This window comes from Acinonyx jubatus, chromosome B1 (genome assembly GCF_027475565.1).
Source record: "Acinonyx jubatus isolate Ajub_Pintada_27869175 chromosome B1, VMU_Ajub_asm_v1.0, whole genome shotgun sequence".
Lineage (NCBI taxonomy): Eukaryota > Metazoa > Chordata > Mammalia > Carnivora > Felidae > Acinonyx > Acinonyx jubatus.
In genome coordinates, this window is record NC_069382.1 from 83,442,869 (window position 1) to 83,464,016 (window position 21,148).

A 21,148-nucleotide genomic window follows, 5' to 3' on the forward strand; every position below is an offset into this window, starting at 1 on the left:
CCCATCACCCACCCTCCGCTCCCTCCCACCCCCATCAACCCTCAGTTTGTTCTCAGTTTCTACCCCAAAGGGAACCAGTTCACCGAACTTGCTTGCATGTGAGCGTTTTCATATGTAACTACAAATTCCTTGGAAATGCCACTTTTTTTTTATTAATTTTTTTTAACGTGTATTTATTTTTGAGACAGAGAGAGACAGAGCGTGAACGGGGGAGGGACAGAGAGAGAGGGAGACACAGAATCGCAAGCAGGCTCCAGGCTCTGAGCCATCAGCCCAGAGCCCGTCGTGGGGCTCGAACTCACGGACCGCGAGATCGTGACCTGAGCTGAAGTTGGACGCTTAACCGACTGAGCCACCCAGGCGCCCCGGAAATGCCACTTTAATTGTTACAACAAGATTATCCTCTAGAAGTAACACAGTTTATTCAGATATTCTATATTGTTGGACTTGGTTACTTGCAATGTTTTGTTGCTATAAATACTGCTTAAGTGAATATTTTTGCATCTCTGATTATTTCTCTACGATATGTGCTGGAAATGAAAATGTCACAGTTCTACAGGTACTATATCAGAGTACCCGCCTCAGTGTAATACTGTCCTTTTTTAAAGAGTGAAGATTTTATAAACAAAAAAAGGGTAGCCCATTTTTACCCTATATTTATTGGTCATTTATATTATACTGCTCTGTGAATTGTGTGACAGTAACCTGTGCCCATTTTTCTGGTTAGTTTTTTTTTTTTTTTAACTGATTTAAAAGTTCTCTATACGTTGAAAATACAGCTCTTTGTGAAATTTTCACAAGTATTTCCAGCTCAATCTATGCCTTTTGATCTTATTTTTCATGGTTTTAATATTTTTTTGAATTTTATGCATATTTATCAATCTATTCTATAAACTGCTCAAATGCTTTTCCACATAGAATTTCTTGCCCAGTTTAATAAGGTATTTTTCTACTTAGATATATACTTTTAAGATATATCTTCTTCTAGCTATATTAGTTTCTGTTTTACATTCAGCTTTTTGACCTATTTAGAATTTATTTGGGGCTATAAAGCAAGATGAGGTGCTAACTAGTTTTTTTTTTGGTTTTTTTTTTGTTTGTTTGTTTGTTTTTACAAAAGATCCAGTTTTTCTAATGCCTTCTCTTGGCCATCAAGGAAATGCTATTAAAGACAATCATATTCATGGGGCATCTGGGTGGCTCAGTCCGTTAAGCGTCTGACTTGGGCTCAGGTCATGGTCTCATGGTTTGTGGGTTCGCATCAGGCTCTGTGCTGACAGCTCGGAGCCTGGAACCCGCTTCGGATTCTGTGTCGTCTTCTCTCTCTGCCCCTCCCCAACTTGTGCTCTGTCTCTCTCTATCAAAAATAAATCAATGTAAAAAAAAATTTTAGGGGCGCCTGGGTGGCTCAGTCAGTTAAGCGTCTGACTTCAACTCAGGTCACAATCTCACGGTCCGTGAGTTCGAGCCCCGCGTGGGGCTCTGGGCTGATGGCTCAGAGCCTGGAGCCTGCTTCTGATTCTGTGTCTCCCTCTCTCTCTCTGCCCCTCCCCCATTCATGCTCTGTCTCTCTCTGTCTCAAAAATAAATACGTTAAAAAAATTTTTTTTCTAATTAAAAAAAAAAAAGACAATTGTATTCAACTTACCAGCATCCAAAAACATAGTTCCATGTTCACCATGAACTCTGCTTTCTCCTCCCAGGCGAGCAGGAGCCAGCTGTAAGCAGTGATTCTGACATCTCGCTGATTATGGCAATGGAAGTTGGACTGTCTGATGTAGAACTTTCCACTGACCAAGACTGCGAAGAGGTGAAGTCTTGAAATGATAGACGTAGAACAAGGGGATGGTAGCACCCAAGGGGAAGGAAGGGAGGAGCCTCAAGACTTGGACCAGGCAGACACCCCTCCAGAACACCTTGGTAGCTCCACTGTACGCCACTCAAGAATGGTAACGAGGGCAATATCCAAAGTCACGTCAATCAGGATGCCGTTTCTCCATCTGTGCAACAGCCCATGGCCTTGGCAGCTTGGAAGATGAAAGCTGATTTTTCCTCCCGTGTCCTTGCAGACACACACGTCAGGAGCTCCCAAAACACACAGAAAGGACACATGTAGGGCTTCTTAGTTTCATTTCCATTTTTTTCCAGGTCTTGTTTTACTGGTTTTGGAATGTTGTTGTATTTCTTTGACAGTTTCTTTTTAAGACTTGTGTAGTTTACATTATGTCCACTCCTTTGGTTTCCTCCAGCTTTTGTAGAGAGTTCTGTTTAGAAGCACCAGTTCCTGCTATGATCAGTTCGTACGCCATCTCTGAGATTAATGGCCTTGACCTCTCAGCATGAAGTGTGCATGGCTTTGGGAAGTGCCTCAGCACCCTGAAACAGTCTAAGGCCAGCTCTCATTAAGAATCCAAATTCTTTTAAGTGGATCTTAAAAATCCTAGCCGCCAGAGACCCCAACCCTGAGCTCTGAATCCACTGAGGCTACTCTTTGCTATTTTCATCTACATTATGCTGGCTTCCACTCACCAGGCTCTGTTAACGGCCCACGTGACATGCGAAGGAAGCTCTAGGGAGGCACTCGATTCTGCCTGGATTTCACAGTCTTTGGAGGAAACTCCAAACTCAGAAGTCCCCTTCAGGGCAGCAGCGCCATTCTTCACGACTGTAGGGCTTGTAACTGGAACTGCAAGCCTAGTGTTAAGACCAGATACCACATACTCTTCCCCAAAGCAAAATGTCTGTTATATTGGTCTCCCCAAGGCTAGAACAGTCTTTTGTTCCCTCCACAAGTGGCTCCTGCAGGAGACGGAGGCTTCAGAAGAGACCCAATCATCTTTGAGCCCCGTGTCCAACACAGTGCGGGTTGCAGTAGCACCTAGCCTTTACCTTAATTCCAACGCACTTCTGTTGCACCTCGCCAGACCTCAAGGAAGGGTTCAGGTGAATCCTTAGCAGGTAGCTTTCCAGGGCTCCCTGAGTACATGTAAATACCAATTGAGGAGGGACGCGTGACTTGATAAACCATTTGATCTAAAAAGTACAGCAGGGGAATTTGCTAACCAGGCTTCTCCTGATGGAGAGAGACAAAGAGGGAAAGGAAAAGAGGTATCAAATCAATACTAAAACCCACCGGTGTTTTTAAACTCTTTATGTTTTTATTCTTTTTTTGTAACTATGACAGAGATGTGCTATTTTTTCAGTGGGCAATTTTGTAATACGTTTCGACTATCCATATGCATAGATGACTAAGGGAGTGAATGCTTTCCCTGGACAATCACAGGTCACCTCATCCTCTGTAAGAAGGCCTGCGGCTGCATGGGTTACTAAGAAAGAAGCTTTCTTCACTGAGTTATTTATGTATTTGATGAGGCTTTCTCACCTCATTACACAAACACTCATCCAAAAACAGGAATTTGGTTGTGCCGTAAATCCCTGCTGCCTGCTGAAACATAGAGTGTGTGTCAGGGGGACCACTGGTTGCTTTTGTCTCACCATCTTTAACGATTTCCTATTTGATGCTCTCTAAGTAGGCAGCAAGGCAAGGAAAGTGATTACCACCTTCAGAAATGTCACCTCTCCCTGGGCGCCTAACACTTCCTGTAATGAAATCTGGTGTCCGTGTGCGAAGGCAGGCAGGGAGGACGAAGACAGCACTGAATGGACCGTCAAGAGTCCTAGATGAGCCACCTGCTTATTGGGCCTCATCTTTTCCATCTGTGAAATGAAGGAGTTTAACACGGTGATGCCCAAGGCTCCTTCTGGCCTTTAGAGCACTAATGAGCTTTTTGCCAGGGGGATCTGGTTTTTTGAGATGGCCATGACAGATAGCTGACTTCGTTCAGGTTAGGGAGGCACTGACTTGACAGGTAACCTGCCCTAATGGCTTTTGGGACTCAGCATTCCTGCATTGCTGAGAATGAATAGCTAAATGATTGAAGTTTTAAGTCCAAGGAGTGGTTTTGGTTTGCCTTATGTTAAAGCTGCTGTTAGTCACAGAGTTTGTCATCTCTGGATACCTTCAAATCCTAGTTCTCGGTATGGAATTCTTCATCTCAAAGTGTTGCTTTTTCTTGGCCAGCTAGAGCTGCATCGTGTATCCTCCTCCATTCAGCTCGGCCTGAAACACATTTTGGTATTAACTTAAGTGGAATTAGAGGGATAATTCAACAGCAAAGGAACGATCTACATTGTATTCCATGCCCAGGAGAGAAAATGCCTCTTGGATTGCATAGTTCTCCCAGCAAGGAGTGTTGTCTCTTCCTGCCAATGACTGGGTAAATCAGGAATCAGGAATTGGTTGCATATGTATGCTGTGGCTGCAGCAGCCCCTATAGAATGCTGCGTAGATAACGTGAGGTTCGTGACTTTACCCCAAGGAGGTTCTGCTGCAAAATCCCTGAGCCTAGGAGGCTCTCCATTTACCAAAGGTTTGTTTCTGGAGGATTTTCATGTGGCTTTGGTAGTCTAAAAAAAAAAATTTTTTTTTTAACCGGCGTAGAAGGGTTTAAAAGAAATGAAAACCTTCCATAGCTTCTTCACCACCTCCCCTGCAGAGGAAATTCTGAGCTGGGAGCCCTCTAGAAGTATATGCAGACTTTATGCGTATTTAGAGATGTGCATTTTTCTGTAGCAAGTGTCCAGACCAGCGCTCTCCAATAGAAATATAATGCAAGTCACATATGTAGACTTTACATTTTCTACCGGCTACGTTTGAAAAAGTACAAAGGAACAGGTCAAAATCGTTTTAGTAATATAATCTTTTTGTTCCAACGTGTAAAAAGTATTAATGAAATACCTTACATTCTTTTGGGTACTAAGTCCTCTAAATGCATTTTGTGCTTTACACTCAAAGCACGCCTCCCCTTGGACTGGCCACGTCTCCAGCTCTGTCCCAATAGCCACAGTTGGCCCGTGGTCCGGAGCAGAGCTGCTCCAGGATTCTCACAAGATTCCCTGACCCTCACAAAGAAGAGAAGTTAAAACCTAATTACCTCCAGAGAGAACTAGACTCCACCCAAGTTGCCTAATGAGAGGCCCAAAGATCTGTTTGTTTTGTGATCCATAAATATTCAAGCCACTCTTTTTGAAATTCCTGCTTGACCTTTCTAACCACACATTGATGTCCATTACTGTCACTGTGACTCCTCTGACCAGTCGTTTTTGTTGTTGTTTTTTGGGTTTTTTTTTTTTAAGTGACACAAACCATGTGGATTTGGTGCTGCAACAAAATTGTCTCTCTCACTTCTACGACAAACCCTCAGACGGGTAGGCGACACTCGGGAGCGGAGAAGAATTCCAGACTCTAGTCCTCCAGCTTCACCTCAGCCCCCTCATTCTCCTGCCTCCTGATTGGCAGAAGGTCTTTTCCCAGTGCCAGTGCCCCCCTGGGGACTTGGGGGCGGGCAGGTGGGAAGTTTCATAGACTCTGAGTGGCCTTATTGAGAAGAAGTCTTTGGGGTTGTGACCACCCAGCCCTATTGGGTGAATCATGAAAGCTTACAACTGCCAGCTCTCAACTCAGAAGTCAGCGTCCTCTCTCACCCCAAGGCCGTGGGCAAGAAAAGAAGCATTTCCATTCCCTCAGAAAAACTGACCTCTAGGACTTGCCTCTTCTGTGTGGCGGAGCCCTTTGAGAAGAACTGAGCCCTGATCATGAATACAGCATCCGAACATTGATTTAGTCTCTGGGGCTTGGTCACCCCTGAAATATTAATTCTGTCACCGAGGCAGGAAGACGGGGAGTTGGGAGAAGGCAGAAAGTGAATAGTGGAGGGGCACCTGGCTGGCTCAGTCCGTAGAGCATGCAACTCTTGATCTCGGGGTTGTGAGTTCGAGCCCCACGCTGGGTGTAGAAATTACTTAAAAACAAAATCTTTAAAAATATATATATGATTAGTTGCAAGACTTACCTACCTATTCTGACATCACCTAGTCACGATGGTAACCATGGAGGCAAATCTCTGTCCAGAGAGGTTTTTCTGTTTGTATTGTGTTGTTTTCAGCATTTCCCTCATTCTGAATGTTCACGTGTCTGGGTTCAGTGCCCAGTAGCTACTTTAGTCAATACAGGCATTCTTGCAGCCGACCTGTCTTCAGAACCAAAAAATGGTGACAGAGAGCCTAATATAAGATTCTTTCTTATTTATGAGTTATGTTTAGATGAAAATTCTTGCAGAGCATAAAAAACAAAAAGCATCTAGTTATCTGTTGAATCCATCACCTTGACTGCAAACAAACAAATCTCATTAAATCAAAACTCTTTCCAAAAACCTGAGATACAGAGTCACATCCTCTTTAGAGCGAGGACCCAGCCCTCTGTGGTACTAGGGCCCTTGAGGCAACTTCCAGTAACATTTTTTTGTATGTTCTCACTTAGATTTCTCTTTTGTGTGTGTGTGTGTGTGTGTGTGTGTGTGTGTGTGTGTGTGTGTGTGTGTTTGTATCTATATCTATCTCTGGCTTTCTCTGACTGCCTCTTTCTTGTATACACACCTACATGCATTCTGTTCCCATCTTTCAGGACAAAAACCTCGGTGGCTTTGGATCTATCTATACAGTCATCATTATTGTGATTACTGTTGTTACTGTTGTTGGTGTTTTTCTTCTTTTTATTGTGTGGCAATGTCTATATTTGCACTTCTGATGAGGAAAACCAGTTTACTATAAAGGCAAATTAACTTCCTCCATAATGGAGTTAGCCATGTTTTCACTTCCCTTATCATTAATTTAATTGCAGGCCACCTATAGCTGTTGCCTTTTTTTTCAGGCTTCCTTGCCAGAAAGGTCTCCTAGGCAAATAATGGCAAAGTCACAATTCCAGAATGCTGCCTAGATCTACCATCTTCTACCTTCAGCATTTGTGACCTTCCTAGTTCACCACAGGCCCCCAAGATTTGGACATCTTAGAAAAATGTATGGGCCGTGCTGTATCTGATGTCCAGTCATGCTTCTTAATTCAGCTTCTTAGCACAAGAACTTCCTCTTCGTAAGTGATCTGAGAGGCCACTTCTTCCTTAAGACTGAAAAAGAGACAAAGAGGCCATTCTCCCAAGGTGAGGGACAAAAGTTCCTTGTGCAGTGCTCTGTGTCACAGACGTGTCATTGATGGTACTTAAAAGGAGGTGGGAATACTAGCCTGCAGAAAGTGAGAAAGAGGGTGGCAGGATATGAACATGGGTGCTCTTCCCAAGTACATGCTCATCCCCTAGGTTTAGAGCTGACCTGGTGTTTTGGGGTGTGTGTGTGTGTGTGTGTGTGTGTGTGTGTGTATTTTAAGGAGTTTAACACTCACGAGTTAAACACTCATGGTTGCAAAGAAGGTTGGGATTGCCTGAAAAATAAATTGTGAGAAGCAGGAATGAGTTTCTCAGCATCACTTACCTCTTCTCTTTGCCTGCTTGTCTCCCCATCTCACAACCCCAGGCCCTTTGTAACAGGAACAGTAATTTGTAAAGACCCACAGGTTGGTAGCCTCACTTCCACTTTGACCCTTTTGATGGCACTAAATTATCCCAAAACTAAAGATCCTAGATTCCAGATCCTAGATACATATCCTTAATTATCAAGCCCTTTACTTGCAAAACTTGGTTGTTCTGCAAAAAATCCGATGACATCACTCACATCTCTCTTTATCACCCTGTGAACTATGCCTCAATCAAGTGGCTTTTTTAGGAATCTCGGTGATCAAAGACCTTTTCACCCTTATGCTACGATTGATGCTTTGCACTTACTGCAGAGCCATTCGCTCAATGGCTACCTGATAAATATGTGTTGATAATGATCAGGCAGGAATATAATCTCTCAAGAGGTCCACAGGTCTGAACAGAGCAAGAGAGAACTTCTGTAAAGAAGGTAGCTCACCTTAAGTCACCCAGAATCACTGCTTGGCAGAATGTCTGTGGTCTTGTCATCCTTACTGAATTGAAGGGCTTGGAGAAGCAGGGAAAATGTGGGGACCATGTGTGCTGTGTAAACCAAAGACCAATCACCATCCAAATGGACACATGTTCTTCCATTGACTACTTTAATTTTCTCCTAACGTTCTCATAAGGAAGAGCAAAGGTGGGTTGCCTAGTCAGACGGAACTGTGAAACCTTAAGGGGTTCTGTCTTGCAGGCTGGTGATTGACCTTACTAAATCCAGAAATCTAAAAAGCGTATCGTGGCCTTAGTACCACACCATCTTTAAAGTCTGGTGTTTAGTCCCCTTTTCCCTCAAAAAGTTTTAGACAAAACTAGCGCTTTATGGAACTCGGAATATTCTGTTTGAGAATGTGAAGATTTTAAATAGCCAAAGAATTTTCATGTAGGAGAGTTTCTTAATTAGTGTATCCCGCGCTTTTGAAGGAAATACCAAACTATCGCCTGTACGAATAGATAGTCAAGCAGTTGAAGGACTGTCAGCGAAAGGACTTTGCAGCCTGGGTGTATGTTGGCATCAGTAGGATGTTATTGCAAGGGGGCAGGGTGCCCTCTGCTGGAATAATTGCCGTTATTCTTTCAGCCAACTAATTTGACTAGGGTCACCATTTCCTCGACAACTAGGTATTTGCCTTTCATCATACAGTCTCCTCAATAGTTGAGAATTTGGTCCACATTTATCAAAAGAGGAAGGAATGTCACAAGCTTGGAAAAGTTGAAGGAGAACCCCACAGAAGATACCATCCGCAGCCCTTTCTTTTGCAAAGCGTGGAAGCATATTGTTAGCTCTGTTTGCAAAGAAGATGCCTCTGGCTGGAATGTTTGTGCAGACTTCTAAGGCAAGGGCCTGATGGTTTTGTAACTTATTTCAACTCTGTTCTTGTCAAATCACAAAGGAAGATCAATAAACAGACTTCTTTCATATGAATGTAAATGGTGTGAAATACTGATGTGTTTTGTACATGTACATAATAATATATTTACTTCCTGCTTTCACATTAGTAATCTGAAATGGTTGTACCATTTTATAATTAGAAAGAGATGTAGGGGGGAGGGGAGGGGAGGGAGGGACTGTTATTTTTATAGTGGGATGTCCCTTATATTTAGAAAACGAAGTAATTTTGTACTTGTGAAAAGTTACATTCCACTCATTTCCTGAAAAATAATGGGAATTGTTCTTTACGATATTCATGAGCTGGGAGGATGATTATTCTAGTTTCCAGGGGAGCCTCCCAAGCGGTATGTATGTGATACCCAATTTTATAGACTACAGACCATGCCCAGCAATTGCCATTTCAATAATGTGAAAAGAAAAACGCCCAACTTCTTTTAACCCCTTTGTATAGAACACATTATTATTTTCACTGAAAAAAAAATCTGCCTCAAAGAATGAATTTACCATTATGAAATATTCAGAAATGGCACCACCAATGTCTAGTATCATCCTGCTGGCAAGAAAAAAATCCAATGGATTCATTTTTCCTCCGTACACATGCACTTGTGTGCTTTTACTATAAAATGAATGATGTCCCAGATAGAGTTTTACTTTGCTTCCCCATGAGGTCTTTCTGGCTGGACCACACAGGTGGTGGTGCCTTCATGCTATCTCCCATCCTCCATTGTCAGATCATGGGACAGTTTCCTGGATTTATTTGCCACATGACTCAAAAATCACAGAAACTATTCCTGATGTCATTTGCATGGGTTACTTTTAATTTGGATTTTGGTTAGCTCTTAGTTGCCGAGAAATTTAATAGTGGATCATGTAGCCCTTTTACGCAAACATCGTCTTCTGTATAAAGTCACAGGTATATTTTAGTGATTAGTTAAGGCGGTAGGTATCATTTGTTTGGGGCGGGTGGGGGGGAGGGGTTGGGGGTGGGGGAGGAGAGTGATGTCAATCTCTTTCTCTTTCCTTCTTTCCCACCTCAGGCACCCACCTTACTCCTTCCAGAGCACTTTATATCTCTCTTGAAATACATAAGTTTTAAAAACTGTCTTTAAAGGGATTTGTCTTCTGTTGGGAGACACGGACTTTTATTTTGCTTTATTCTATTATCTATGTGTTTGGAGAGCATAAACAGTTTGTCTCATACTGGGCTAGTGATGAAATATTAAGGACGATAGTTGAAAACAATCGTACAACACAGCTATTTTTGTTATATAGAAAACTATCATGTAAATACGTGCAATTGTGTTCTTATGTACTGGTGAAAAAAACCCCACAATTATAAAGATTTGAAAAGGATTGTGAATTCCAGGAAATTTCACTGCAAAATTTTGTTTGGTTTTGTTTTTTAATAAAATGGAACCAGATGCTTGTGTCTGTGTCATGCCTATTTCCTAACCACGTTGCGTCGTCTTGAGTTCCAGAGGTGGCACTACGGATTTTAAAAATTGACATTCAACATTAAATCATGATTGTGTTTTCAAAACATATAAAGTGACATTTTAATGACTTTTTTATTTCTCCCGGGTGCTGGACACCAGACTTCTTCTTAGCTCTATTCCTCTAAGTGAAGTGATTGAAAGATTTTGATCAGTTCAGAAGAATGGCTGCTTAGTGAGCCTGAAGTGTGTTCAGAGGAACCGAACATTATTGTCTGAGCCGTCTCTGGCGGCTTATCCCAAGCGGGGTTATAGCAGGGGACCACGCAATGGGCCGGGGTGGCCAGATCGTTTTTTATCCTTACTTATACTTCTCTAAGGAATTTTTAACAGCCCTTCCTTTGAATTAGCAAGGGAATGCTAAAGAAATAAAAAAAATGTGAGGGGCGCCTGGGTGGCTCAGTCGGTTAAGCGTCCGACTTCAGCTCAGGTCATGATCTCACGGTCCATGAGTTCGAGCCCCGCGTTGGGCTCTGTGCTGACAGCTCAGAGCCTGGAGCCTGTTTCCGATTCTGTGTCTCCCTCTCTCTCTGACCCTCCCCCGTTCATGCTCTGTCTCTCTCTGTCTCAAAAATAAATAAACATTAAAAAAATCTTTTTTTAAAAGAAAGAAAAAATGTGAGAGCTGCCAACCTGAGGAGGTAAGAACAGAAGGTAAAAAAGGAGAGGCACCCCTCTTTGCTGTTACCACCTACCCAAAACTGCCAGGCTCCGTGGTGTCCCTTTGAACCTCTGGCCCATCCAAGATTGCTGAGGCACCGCTTGAAGGAGCAGCCAGGGTCAGACATGCCCAGTGCAGTTCAGCCAATCACTGAAGCCCTCCACCTGGCCGGGTGCCCCCCCCCCCCCCGGGAGCCGTGGATTCCAGCAGATCTAGGATTTCCCTGCTAGCAAGAAACAGATTCAACGGATTTATTTTTTTCCTCCTGAACATTAGTCTGTGTGCTTTTACTATAAAATGAACGATGTCACAGATAGAAGTTTACTCTGCTTCCCCGTGAGGTCTTTCTGGCCAGTCTGTAGATCATATACATGGTGGTCCAGATGAATCTGCCAGAATCTGCTGGCAAATGTCAAACTGTATTAAGGGAGTGGTGTGGCCTTCTGGAGCTATTTCCTACCCAAATGGCCAACTGCTGTGTCCGTAGCCAGGAAATATTAATGCCTTGGAGGCTTTGCTCTAGGGGCCACTCCTAGAGCAAATTTGTAGGTAGGAAGATATTCTGAGGGGGTTGTTAGTGACAGTAATGATTGTGCCATATTAGAAGTCATTTTAAACTCTATGCTTTGGTTATTGCACTTTAAATCTTCCCAGACACCTATTGTCGGTAATGAAGCTGACATCTGTGTGTGTCACATGGCAGAGGGGGGGATGGGAGCTATTACCCAGGATCTAGAAACCATCTCTCCAGCTTCCACACTCCTGCCAGACCAGGGTTTCCCACATGGAGAAATGTGTTCTGTGGGACATATCCTGGGATCCGTTAGAAAATACCACATAGTCCCAAGTTCAACTCAGTTGGAATAAGGCTTCATACAGTACATTAAAAGCTATTAAAAACTTTCTAGAAGGCTTTTATTGAGTTACCCATTTAATTCAGCTTTTCGTGAAGCTGATAGATGACAGTCCTCTTTTTCAAAGGTCCTAGTTTTCAAAACTGCACAAGATAAGACCACCTAATATGGAACATGTTGGTGTTCAAACTAGAAAACAAGCGGGGCGCCTGAGTGGCTCAGTCAGTTAAGCGTCTGACTTCGGCTCAGGTCATGATCTCATGGTTTGTGAGTTCAAGCCCCGTGTCAGGCTCTGGGCTGACAGCTCGGAGCCTGGAGCCTGTTTCAGATTCTGTGTCTCCCTCTGTCTGCCCCTTCGGCTGCTTGCACTCTGTCTCTTGCACTGTCTCAAAAATAAACATTTAAAAAAAATTTTTTTTTAAAAAGCTGCTAGAGCTGTTTCCCGCCTCTCTATCTCGTATACCCCACAGACCATTGCCTCTCCTGCCCCTGTTCCAGCTCTCAGGGGAAGGTTGCCCTGACAGCCTGGTGCCCACTTCACCGGAGTGGAGCTGTCCAGGCAAACAGGCTGCCAGGCACTGCTCTAGAGCCACACGTGTGTCAGGGAGCCCTGGGTGACTACGGGGCTTACTGTCACTTTTCCTGGAGAAACAGAGACGCTCCACTTTGTGGGCGTTTGTCTAGGGAAGTCATGCAGCACATCTGTCCCTTGAAGAATGGAAAATGTAAAACTCATCAGGGCTTTGTAATAAGCCAGTAAGTAAGGCCAGCTTTGCCCCCCGATTCTTAAGTCTATGAACGCCTACATTTGGGGTATGTGGAGCTAAGCTGCTATTTAAAAGTACAAAAACGTGTTTAGTTCTCATATAGGTCTCATAATTCCTTCTAAGCCAGTGTTGGTGTCTCTTCTCGTCTCCCTGCCGTGGTTGAGCCATACATTGCACGGGATTGGGGGACAAAGATGGTGGGGAAGAATGTGAATTAGTTTTACTCTGGGATACTTACTATACACAGAAGAGCGTGAGGATCCACCGATGGGAGACTCAGGGGACTGAGAGAGGTTTCGTATTTATGAGACATTTAGAACAATTGTTCCATGATCCTTAGTGACCCAAGAACAGAAAATTAGTCTGCCTCTTATTCCAACACACTCCTTGGTGTAAGCTCCCTCAGGGCTCACTGTGATTCATTATTCGTGGCTGTGAGAGTAAGGGGCAGTGATGCCACCAAAGGCCAGGGGGCCCTCTACTTACCGTGAGCAGATGTCCCTTCATTGATTTGCGGTCACAGCACCTTGCACAGGGCGGCTGCCTCCCTGAGTCTCCAACCGATGGGAGCCTGGTGGCTGGCACACAGGGAGGTAAAAATTCAACTCCCCAAGGCTCTCAGAACTTTTTGTTGTGGAAAACATTCCCATCCTCTCCCTGTGGGAACATCCAGAAGGTCTGATCATAGTCATGGCCCCCTTAACCTAAGCACCCCCTTCCTGACTCCCCCTAATGTTCCTGACTTCTTTTTCTTAAGGATCATTTACTGAATAGTCAGGGGAGAAGCCAGAGGCAGCTTTCATGGGCAGGCAGCTGCTTTTGGTTGCTATAGAGCTGTATACACAACACAGCTGTCATTGATGTTATAGATCTAGTGGGAGCCAACGGTCTCAGACCTCTAAATAAAATCACCCACATAATTCGGAGCTTTAGAAATGGCATCAATATCTATAAATACATGTGAGAGCAGAGCAGCCAATTAACAGAATGTGAGAACACAATAGAGGTAGACCTGAGAATAAGATCCCATCACGCTGGGCCTGGGCTGATGTCTGAGAAGACACAGCCCTCCCTTTACGACGGGCAGATTGAAAGTGGTCCATTTGCCTCCTCACTTTCTCTTCCCCTCTTTTTTATTCCTTTAGTTTGAAACAAGGAGGAGACAAGGCAGAATGTTGATGAGGAACAGAGTGAGGGCTAGAACTTAAGGTTCCTGACCCTTTTGCTAGAGTTCTCTGGGCCGCACCATGTTCCTTCCATAAATGGGTAGGCATCTCCAGACTGCTCAAAAATCTCAGGAATGAAAAGCAAGAGCTGAAAGTTGGACTTTAGTATATTGACAGGAAGATGATTATTATAGTCAGGAAATCTCCCTGATCCAAAACAATTCTAATCTGGAGACAAAATCGGATGGACGCAACCACGGGGGTAACATGTGCAGGGACCCGTGCACACCCCCACGCTCACCCACATGTGCAAAAACCACCACGCACAAGGTGGGTCCCCAGTGATTGCTGTCTAACCTTAGCTGTGCAAGAAAGCTCACTGCCTAAAGATACCAATGTGAGTTATTACTTTCTAGACTCACTCCTTCAAAAAAAAAAAAAAATTATTATTTTGTGCTTTCAGACAACAGCCTGCCCTTGTCCTAGCCCCTGCTATGGCTCTCAGACTTGCTTGACAGGAAGTAAATGACAGATGTATAGGACTTCTTTTTCATATAATGGGGAAATAGATGTCCACAAAACCCCCTAAACTACAGAACACTTAAAAATATGGAGATCAGGGGCGCCTGGGTGGCTCAGTCGGTTAAGCGTCCGACTTCGGCTCAGGCCACGATCTCACGGTCTGTGAGTTCGAGCCCCGCGTCGGGCTCTGGGCTGATGGCTCAGAGCCTGAAACCTGCTTCCAATTCTGTGTCTCCCTCTCTCTCTGCCCCTCCCCCGTTCATGCTCTGTCTCTCTCTGTCTCAAAAATAAATTAAAAACATTAAAAAATTTTTTTAAAAAAATATGGAGATCAGGACACTTGGATGGCTCAGGGTGTTAAGTTTCTGACTCTTGTTTTCAGCTCAGGTCATGATCTCACAGCTCGTGAGTTCGAGCACTGTGTTGGGCTCTGTGCTGACAGCATGGAGCCTGCTTGGGATTTTCTCTCCCTCTCTCTCTGTCCCTCCCCTGCCCACGTGCTTGCTCGCTCTCTCACTCTCTCTCTCAAAATAAATAAATAAATGTTAAAAATATGGATATCAAATATTAGAAATTTCCTTTAAGATGAATAACTAAGCTGGTGGTAAAGTGAGAGAGACTTTTGGAAACTAGAGACTACAAGAAAGTTCTACCCAAGGGGAAAATGAACATCAGAAATGGAGTTTGCTCTGAGTGCATATGCTGATTCCTGATGGTCTAGGGATCCACACTTTTTTTTCTGTAAAGGGCCAGATAATATTTTAGGCTTTGTGGGTCACATGTAATTTCTGTACCTTTCCTTCATTGTTGTTTCTTAACTCTTTAAAAATGTAAAAACTATCCTTAGCTCAAAGGCCATACAAAAAAATAACAGACCATAGGAAGGATTTGTGCTACTCCTGCAATAGGGACAAAGTCCAGGGTTAGAATCAGAGACCCACAGTGGCAGATAAACTAGGAAAACCTTAGTAAATAAACTATCAAAGAAAATTACCTTCTAGAAGGAGTTGGTACAGATGTTTGTAAGTGGTGACATTGGTTCTAGATAAAGTACAGAAAGGATACGGTCTCCCTTCCCTGGTCCCACTTCTCAGTCCCAGATGCCCTAACTACAAACAAGCCTTCTCACGAGCTCTTGGACCCAAATCCAACCACCAGTGTGACCCGAATACCTAAGGTACAGATATACTTTAAAGTGGCCCCAAATTGATAGTTACACTAAGTGTTTGGTGGAATTACACTCATAAACTCATATCCTCCCTGGAGGAATACTCTGAACCCAGGTCTCAAGACCTTCTTAAAAGACAACTTCCAAAAGAATATACCTTCACAATAAAAAAAATCTCCAAATACATGAGTCTGTGAACTCAGACTCAGATGAACAATATGGGAAATATGATTAACAGGATGTAAAATACGTGTGTAAGGAGTCCCTCAGCTGACACTAATATATCCTAAGTTTGAAAACAACTTTCTAGTCACTTCAAGCACAGAACAAGGTGGGAAGGGGAGACCTGGTGAAGTCATTAGTCTGGGTGGGCTATTCTGATCCTATGGTGATGGACTTGAAAGAGAGTGAATTTTGTCCATAAATAAAATGCTTTCTTGCTCAAGACTATCTGACTTGCAGCTAAGGAAGGAGTGAGCGATCAAGGCTGTCCTCACACTTAACCCTCATGGTCTCACCTGACCTAACCCCACACACAGCTCCCATGTCCCTCTCTCTGAACATTCGCCACCCGACTGGCTGGGCTACAGCCACACTCTGTGTGTGGATTCAACACTGTATCCTCAGAATCTAGGAGGAGCTCAGCGAACATTGTTAAACCCATGACTGAATGAACCAGCCAGGCTCAGCCATTTAGCCCAAAGGCCCCAAGCCCAGGCCGGCATATTAATGGAATGAATTGCATGCTGAGGAATGCTGCTACCGACTGAAGAATAAACTCAGCAGTGACTTTGAAGTAAATACATAGTGCTTATGATCATGGCTATCATATTAACGTTAGCAATAATAGCAAGCGTTTGAGTATGAGAGTTAGCTGCATGTTGGTTCATCGGGTGGCCAGTAAGGGCTTTCTTTATGTGCACGGTGTTGTTTGACCCTTGGCGTAACAGTTGAGGAAAATACTGTTATCCCATCTTACAAATTCTGACAGTAAACCTTAGGAAATAACTTGCCCAGGATCACACAGAGCAGCAAAACTGCTCACAAATCTAGACCTCTCTGGTTCCTAAAAGATGTCCTTCGTCACCAGCTTACACTGCCTTCCCTCTTCTGAAAGGAAAGCCCACAAGTTTCTCTATAAAATAAAAGGAAAGAAATTTAAATTAAACCATAAAAAGTAGGGGCACCTGGGTGGCTCAATCAGTTAAGCGCTAACTTGGGCTCAGGTCACGATCTCGTGGTTTGTGAATTTGAGCCCCAGTTGGGGCTCTCTGCTGTCAGTGCAGAGCCTGCTTTGGATCCTCTGTCTCCCCCTCTCTCTGCCCCGCTTTTGCACGCACTCTCACCCTCTCTTTCTGTCAATAATAAACATTTTTTAAATAAAAACAACAAGTAAAAGTAACTTTGCAGTGGAGAAACCCAACAAACACCATCTCCTCCTGGCAATCAAAGCTAACCTCTTCAGCAATGAATCATGTTGATAGTGTGTTCCTAGATATGACGTGATGGGAGTGTACTTTACCTCTGCTGTCTTTCTCTCCAAAACTGATGACCCCAGTGTAACCATGAGAAAAACATCAGACAAATCCATATGGAGGAGCATTCTACTAAACATATGACCAGTACTCCTCAAAACCATCAAGATCAACCAAAACATAGTCACAGACACTGTCAGAGAGCAGAGGAGCCTAGGAAGACATGACAGTGAAATATAACATGGTATCCAGTGGGGCGCCTGGGTGGCGCAGTCGGTTAAGCGTCCGACTTCAGCCAGGTCACGATCTCGCGCTCCGTGAGTTCGAGCCCCACCTCAGGCTCTGGGCTGATGGCTCAGAGCCTGGAGCCTGTTTCCGATTCTGTGTCTCCCTCTCTCTCTGCCCCTCCTCCGTTCATGCTCTGTCTCTCTCTGTCCCAAAAATAAATAAATGTTGAAAAAAAAAATTTAAAAAATAAAAAAAATATCCAGGATGGGATCCTGGATCAGAAAAAAGATGTTCAGAGAAAACTAGTGAAATCCAAATAAAGGCTGGAGGTTAGTTCATAGTAATATACCAATGTTGACTCCTTAGTTGTGGCAAGTGAACCATGGTAATGTCAGATGTTAACAATAGGGAAAACTAAGTGAGGGACATACAGGAACTCTCTATACTATCTTTGTAACTTTTCTGTAAGTATAAAACTATTCTAAAATAAATTTGTTTTTAAAGATATTTTTATTGGGGCACCTGGGTGGCTCAGTTGGTTAAGCGTCTGACTCTTGATTTTAGCTCAGGTCATGATGTCACCTCAGGTCATGATGTCACCGTTTGTGAGATCAAGCCCTGTGTTGGGCTCTACGTTGACAGTGTGGAGTCTACTAGGGATTCTCTCTCTCCTTCTCTCTCTACCCCTTCCCCACTTGCTCGCTCTCTCTCTCTCAAAATAAATAAATAAACATTAAAAAAATAAAGTAAAATAAAATTATAAAAGATATTTTTATCAAATGTACAAAACCATTGGATTACTAAAAAACATAGAATTTGGTTTTTGATGATATTGTGGAGTATCCTTCCTGGGAAATTTTAGGAATGGAACAAAGAACTCAGCATCCTGAAGATGTTAGATGTTCTTTTCCTTGAAGCAGAAGACTGGACTGAATTATTTCTTAACATCAATTCCAGATTTTTTTGAGACTAAATTTGTGATATGCACTCATTGTTATGATGAGTCTTCAATCCAGAGTAATTGGAAAATGTTGCAGATGAGAAGCTAATTATTTGTAATTTTATGTCAGAGGTATTGCAAAGGTGACAAGTAGATTTTCTAGCTGGCGCAGCATTGCATTTAACATTGGTTGAGTAAACCACCCACCACACAAATGCACCAGTTACAGGACTCTGGCCCTTTGTGTTGGTATTTATGTGGTTGAGCTGTTTCTCCCAGTAGGGGGCTCTGATGCCCATCAAATGGAGAAGACACCCTGGCACTGGAGACTAGAGGTGTGTGGATTTCACGCTCAAGAGTTTGTGGGGTAACTTTGAGAAAGAGTAAGCATTCAGAAATCTTCTCAGAAACATTAAGCAGAAACAGTGAGCATTCAGAAACAACGGGAAAGGGGGATTAGGCAATAGAAACCAACATGGTTGGGGTAGATGTTTCCCAGAGAAGAAGAGAATATAGACTTTACCAGAAAATAGAGCCCTCAGGCTACGTATTACTGAAACCATATATCCCTCAAAGAAAAGCAGGAGAGAAATGACAAAACTAGAAATGCTTTATCCTAGACTAGACATGTTTTCCTGTAATGTGAGAGGAATGTTCTTAGAGTATCATCTACTCATTGATTGACCACAAATGTATTGTTCCACATAGCATTTCACAAGATAGCTTGTACACTTAATTCTTGATTTAAACACAGCAGCAAGAGCGGCCTACACACACACACACACACAGTGACCCAATTAAAATCCTTGAATACCCTCCCATTTCTATTAAGTCTGTGTATAGTACAAAATTCTTAACATGATCTAAGTCTTATTGATCTAGCCCATGAGAACATCTCTAGAATTATTTAGATCACTCTTGCACTCATTCCATGTGCTCCAGCCCCTCTCCCCTCCTTCTGGTTACTGTCTATTCATCCTTGGGATCTCAGCTCAAAAGCTTTCCCTTGCAGAAACCTTCTCTCATCCCTTGGCTAGACAGCCCTGTTAAATGCTTGCATAGCTCCTTGTACTTTGCCTCCATAGCTCTAATGATAGGTCTGCTCCATATGCTAAACATAGCACTAAACAACAATTAACATTAATAATTCACTCATGTGATTATTAAATTGAGGTTGAGTCTTCTGTCTAGACTGCAAGCTCCTTGAGATTAGGGCTCATGTTTTTATTCCCCATGTATTCCAGTGCCTAGCATAGAACCTGGCTTGAGTAGGTTTTCAATATGTATTTGTAGAGTAAATGATTGAAGGAACAACTAGGTTCTTGCCAGCTGTCCAGCTTATTCCTAACTTGAATTTTTTTTCATCCAAAAATAAAAAATATTTCACTCAGGAACTAGACCTAGTAATATGTGGGTATTATATATGAGGCTGTTTGGGAAAGTTAGGGAAGATAATGTAGCAAAGAAAGCACTTAAATGTTAGCTACAAAGTATGTGGGGGAAAACTATAGAAAAGAATAAGAGGTAACATGACATCAAACAAAAATTTTGACAGCTATGAGACAGGTTACAAGAAGGACATATTTACTAGAGAAGTATCTCCCAGGATGCCTGTGCTGACAGAGAGCAGGTTAGCACCTCTGTGTACTGATTCAGGTTAGGCAGAGACTATTATTAAACCAAGGAACCTGGAAAACTCAGCTGCTGACTCAGGTCAGCCTTCCCTTTAGCAGGGCAAGGTCCTAGGGAGAGAGAAATCTATACTGACTACAAGTGTAGTCTTACACTTGTACTTACCAGTGTAAGTACACTTACCAGTGTAAGACTGTATGAAGCTGGGCTTGACCAGTTAGAATACATGTGAGAGGATTCACTTAGACTTTGCTCTGGGAAGCTCAAATTGTTCTTTGAGTTGGTTTCTAAGTCCTTCTTTCCATGATATCACTAGTCTTTGAAAGCTTCCTCGCTATCTGATTTAACAATGTTCCAGAATCATCATGTATACTTTCTACCCAAACATGGAATCAGCCTATCTCTAAGAAATGACATGTCAAGAAACAATCTGGGTACTAGCGGGGCTCACTGCTACTGGCTTGGTTGTTGTTTTCATGCCTCTTAGATGATATATACATGAAGAAGAAGAAGACGAAGAAGAAGAAGAAGAAGAAGAAGAAGAAGAAGAAGAAGAAGAAGAAGAAGAAGAAGAAAGGAAAAAATACCTTATGACTTTATATTGATACTTCTGATTCAAGTTGGGTACCATAAGGTTTTTTAATTAATTACTTTTCTATTACATATGTATGCATCTCCTTAATTCTCTGATGAGAATTCTGAATCTCAAGGACACACAGAAGATAGAATGACAGTATCTATTAATTATTCATTTATCCCATGCCACACACACAACAGTCTCAGAAAAACACTTGGATTTCGGAAATTACTACTTCCGATGAAATGAAAACCCATTCCAGCTGACCTCAGAAGAAGTAAAGCCAGAGAGACAAACAATAAAAGGGAGTACCTTTCCCCAAAATGTGTAAGTTCTACGACATTTACTCTCTTAACAAAGCCCATCCATCCTGTTTTCTGAGTGCTGAGTTAAGTTATTCAGATCAGTGCTCCTGATAAAATCTTATTTTTTAATAGGATAAAATGTAATATATACATATAATCTTAAAAGAATCAAAGAACTGATATGATAGTAAGGACTTACTGGACTTACAATGAAGAGAAATCAGGAACCCAGAGGTGCAAATAAAGACAGAAGCCTCTTTCACTCTGAGAGTAGTTATCCCCCCTAAAAATTTTGGATTTTTGTTTTTCTGGCCTTCAGAAGAGAGAAAGAAGTCAAAGCCCAGAGACCACATGAAATAAGAAGTCTAACAGGAGATTTACCCCATAATATTCTAGCCTACAAAGGACTGTACCCTCATACATACCAGTCCCACCACAAAATTGCAGCCCAGTTAAGATCTCCTGCATCTCCTTTATTTTTTAAGAAGTTTCAAGTCTTTTTTTTTTTTAGTTTATTTATTTATTTTGAGAGAGAGAGAGAAC

General features: G+C 42.7%; 1 protein-coding gene across 2 annotated transcripts in view; it reads left to right on the forward strand.

The window, feature by feature from the left end:
• Positions 1–21,148, forward strand: part of RNF150 (ring finger protein 150) — a 285,841-nt gene that overhangs the window by 245,046 nt on the left and 19,647 nt on the right. Inside the window, exon 7 of one of the 2 annotated variants that reach the window (XM_027066562.2) lies at positions 1,704–10,238. The exons of the other annotated variant lie outside the window; for it this stretch is intronic. Within the exon in view, the coding sequence (XP_026922363.1) occupies positions 1,704–1,822 (119 nt within the window). The 3' untranslated portion in view covers positions 1,823–10,238. Of the gene's footprint in view, positions 1–1,703; positions 10,239–21,148 lie in introns of those variants that run through there. 2 annotated transcript variants of the gene reach the window in all.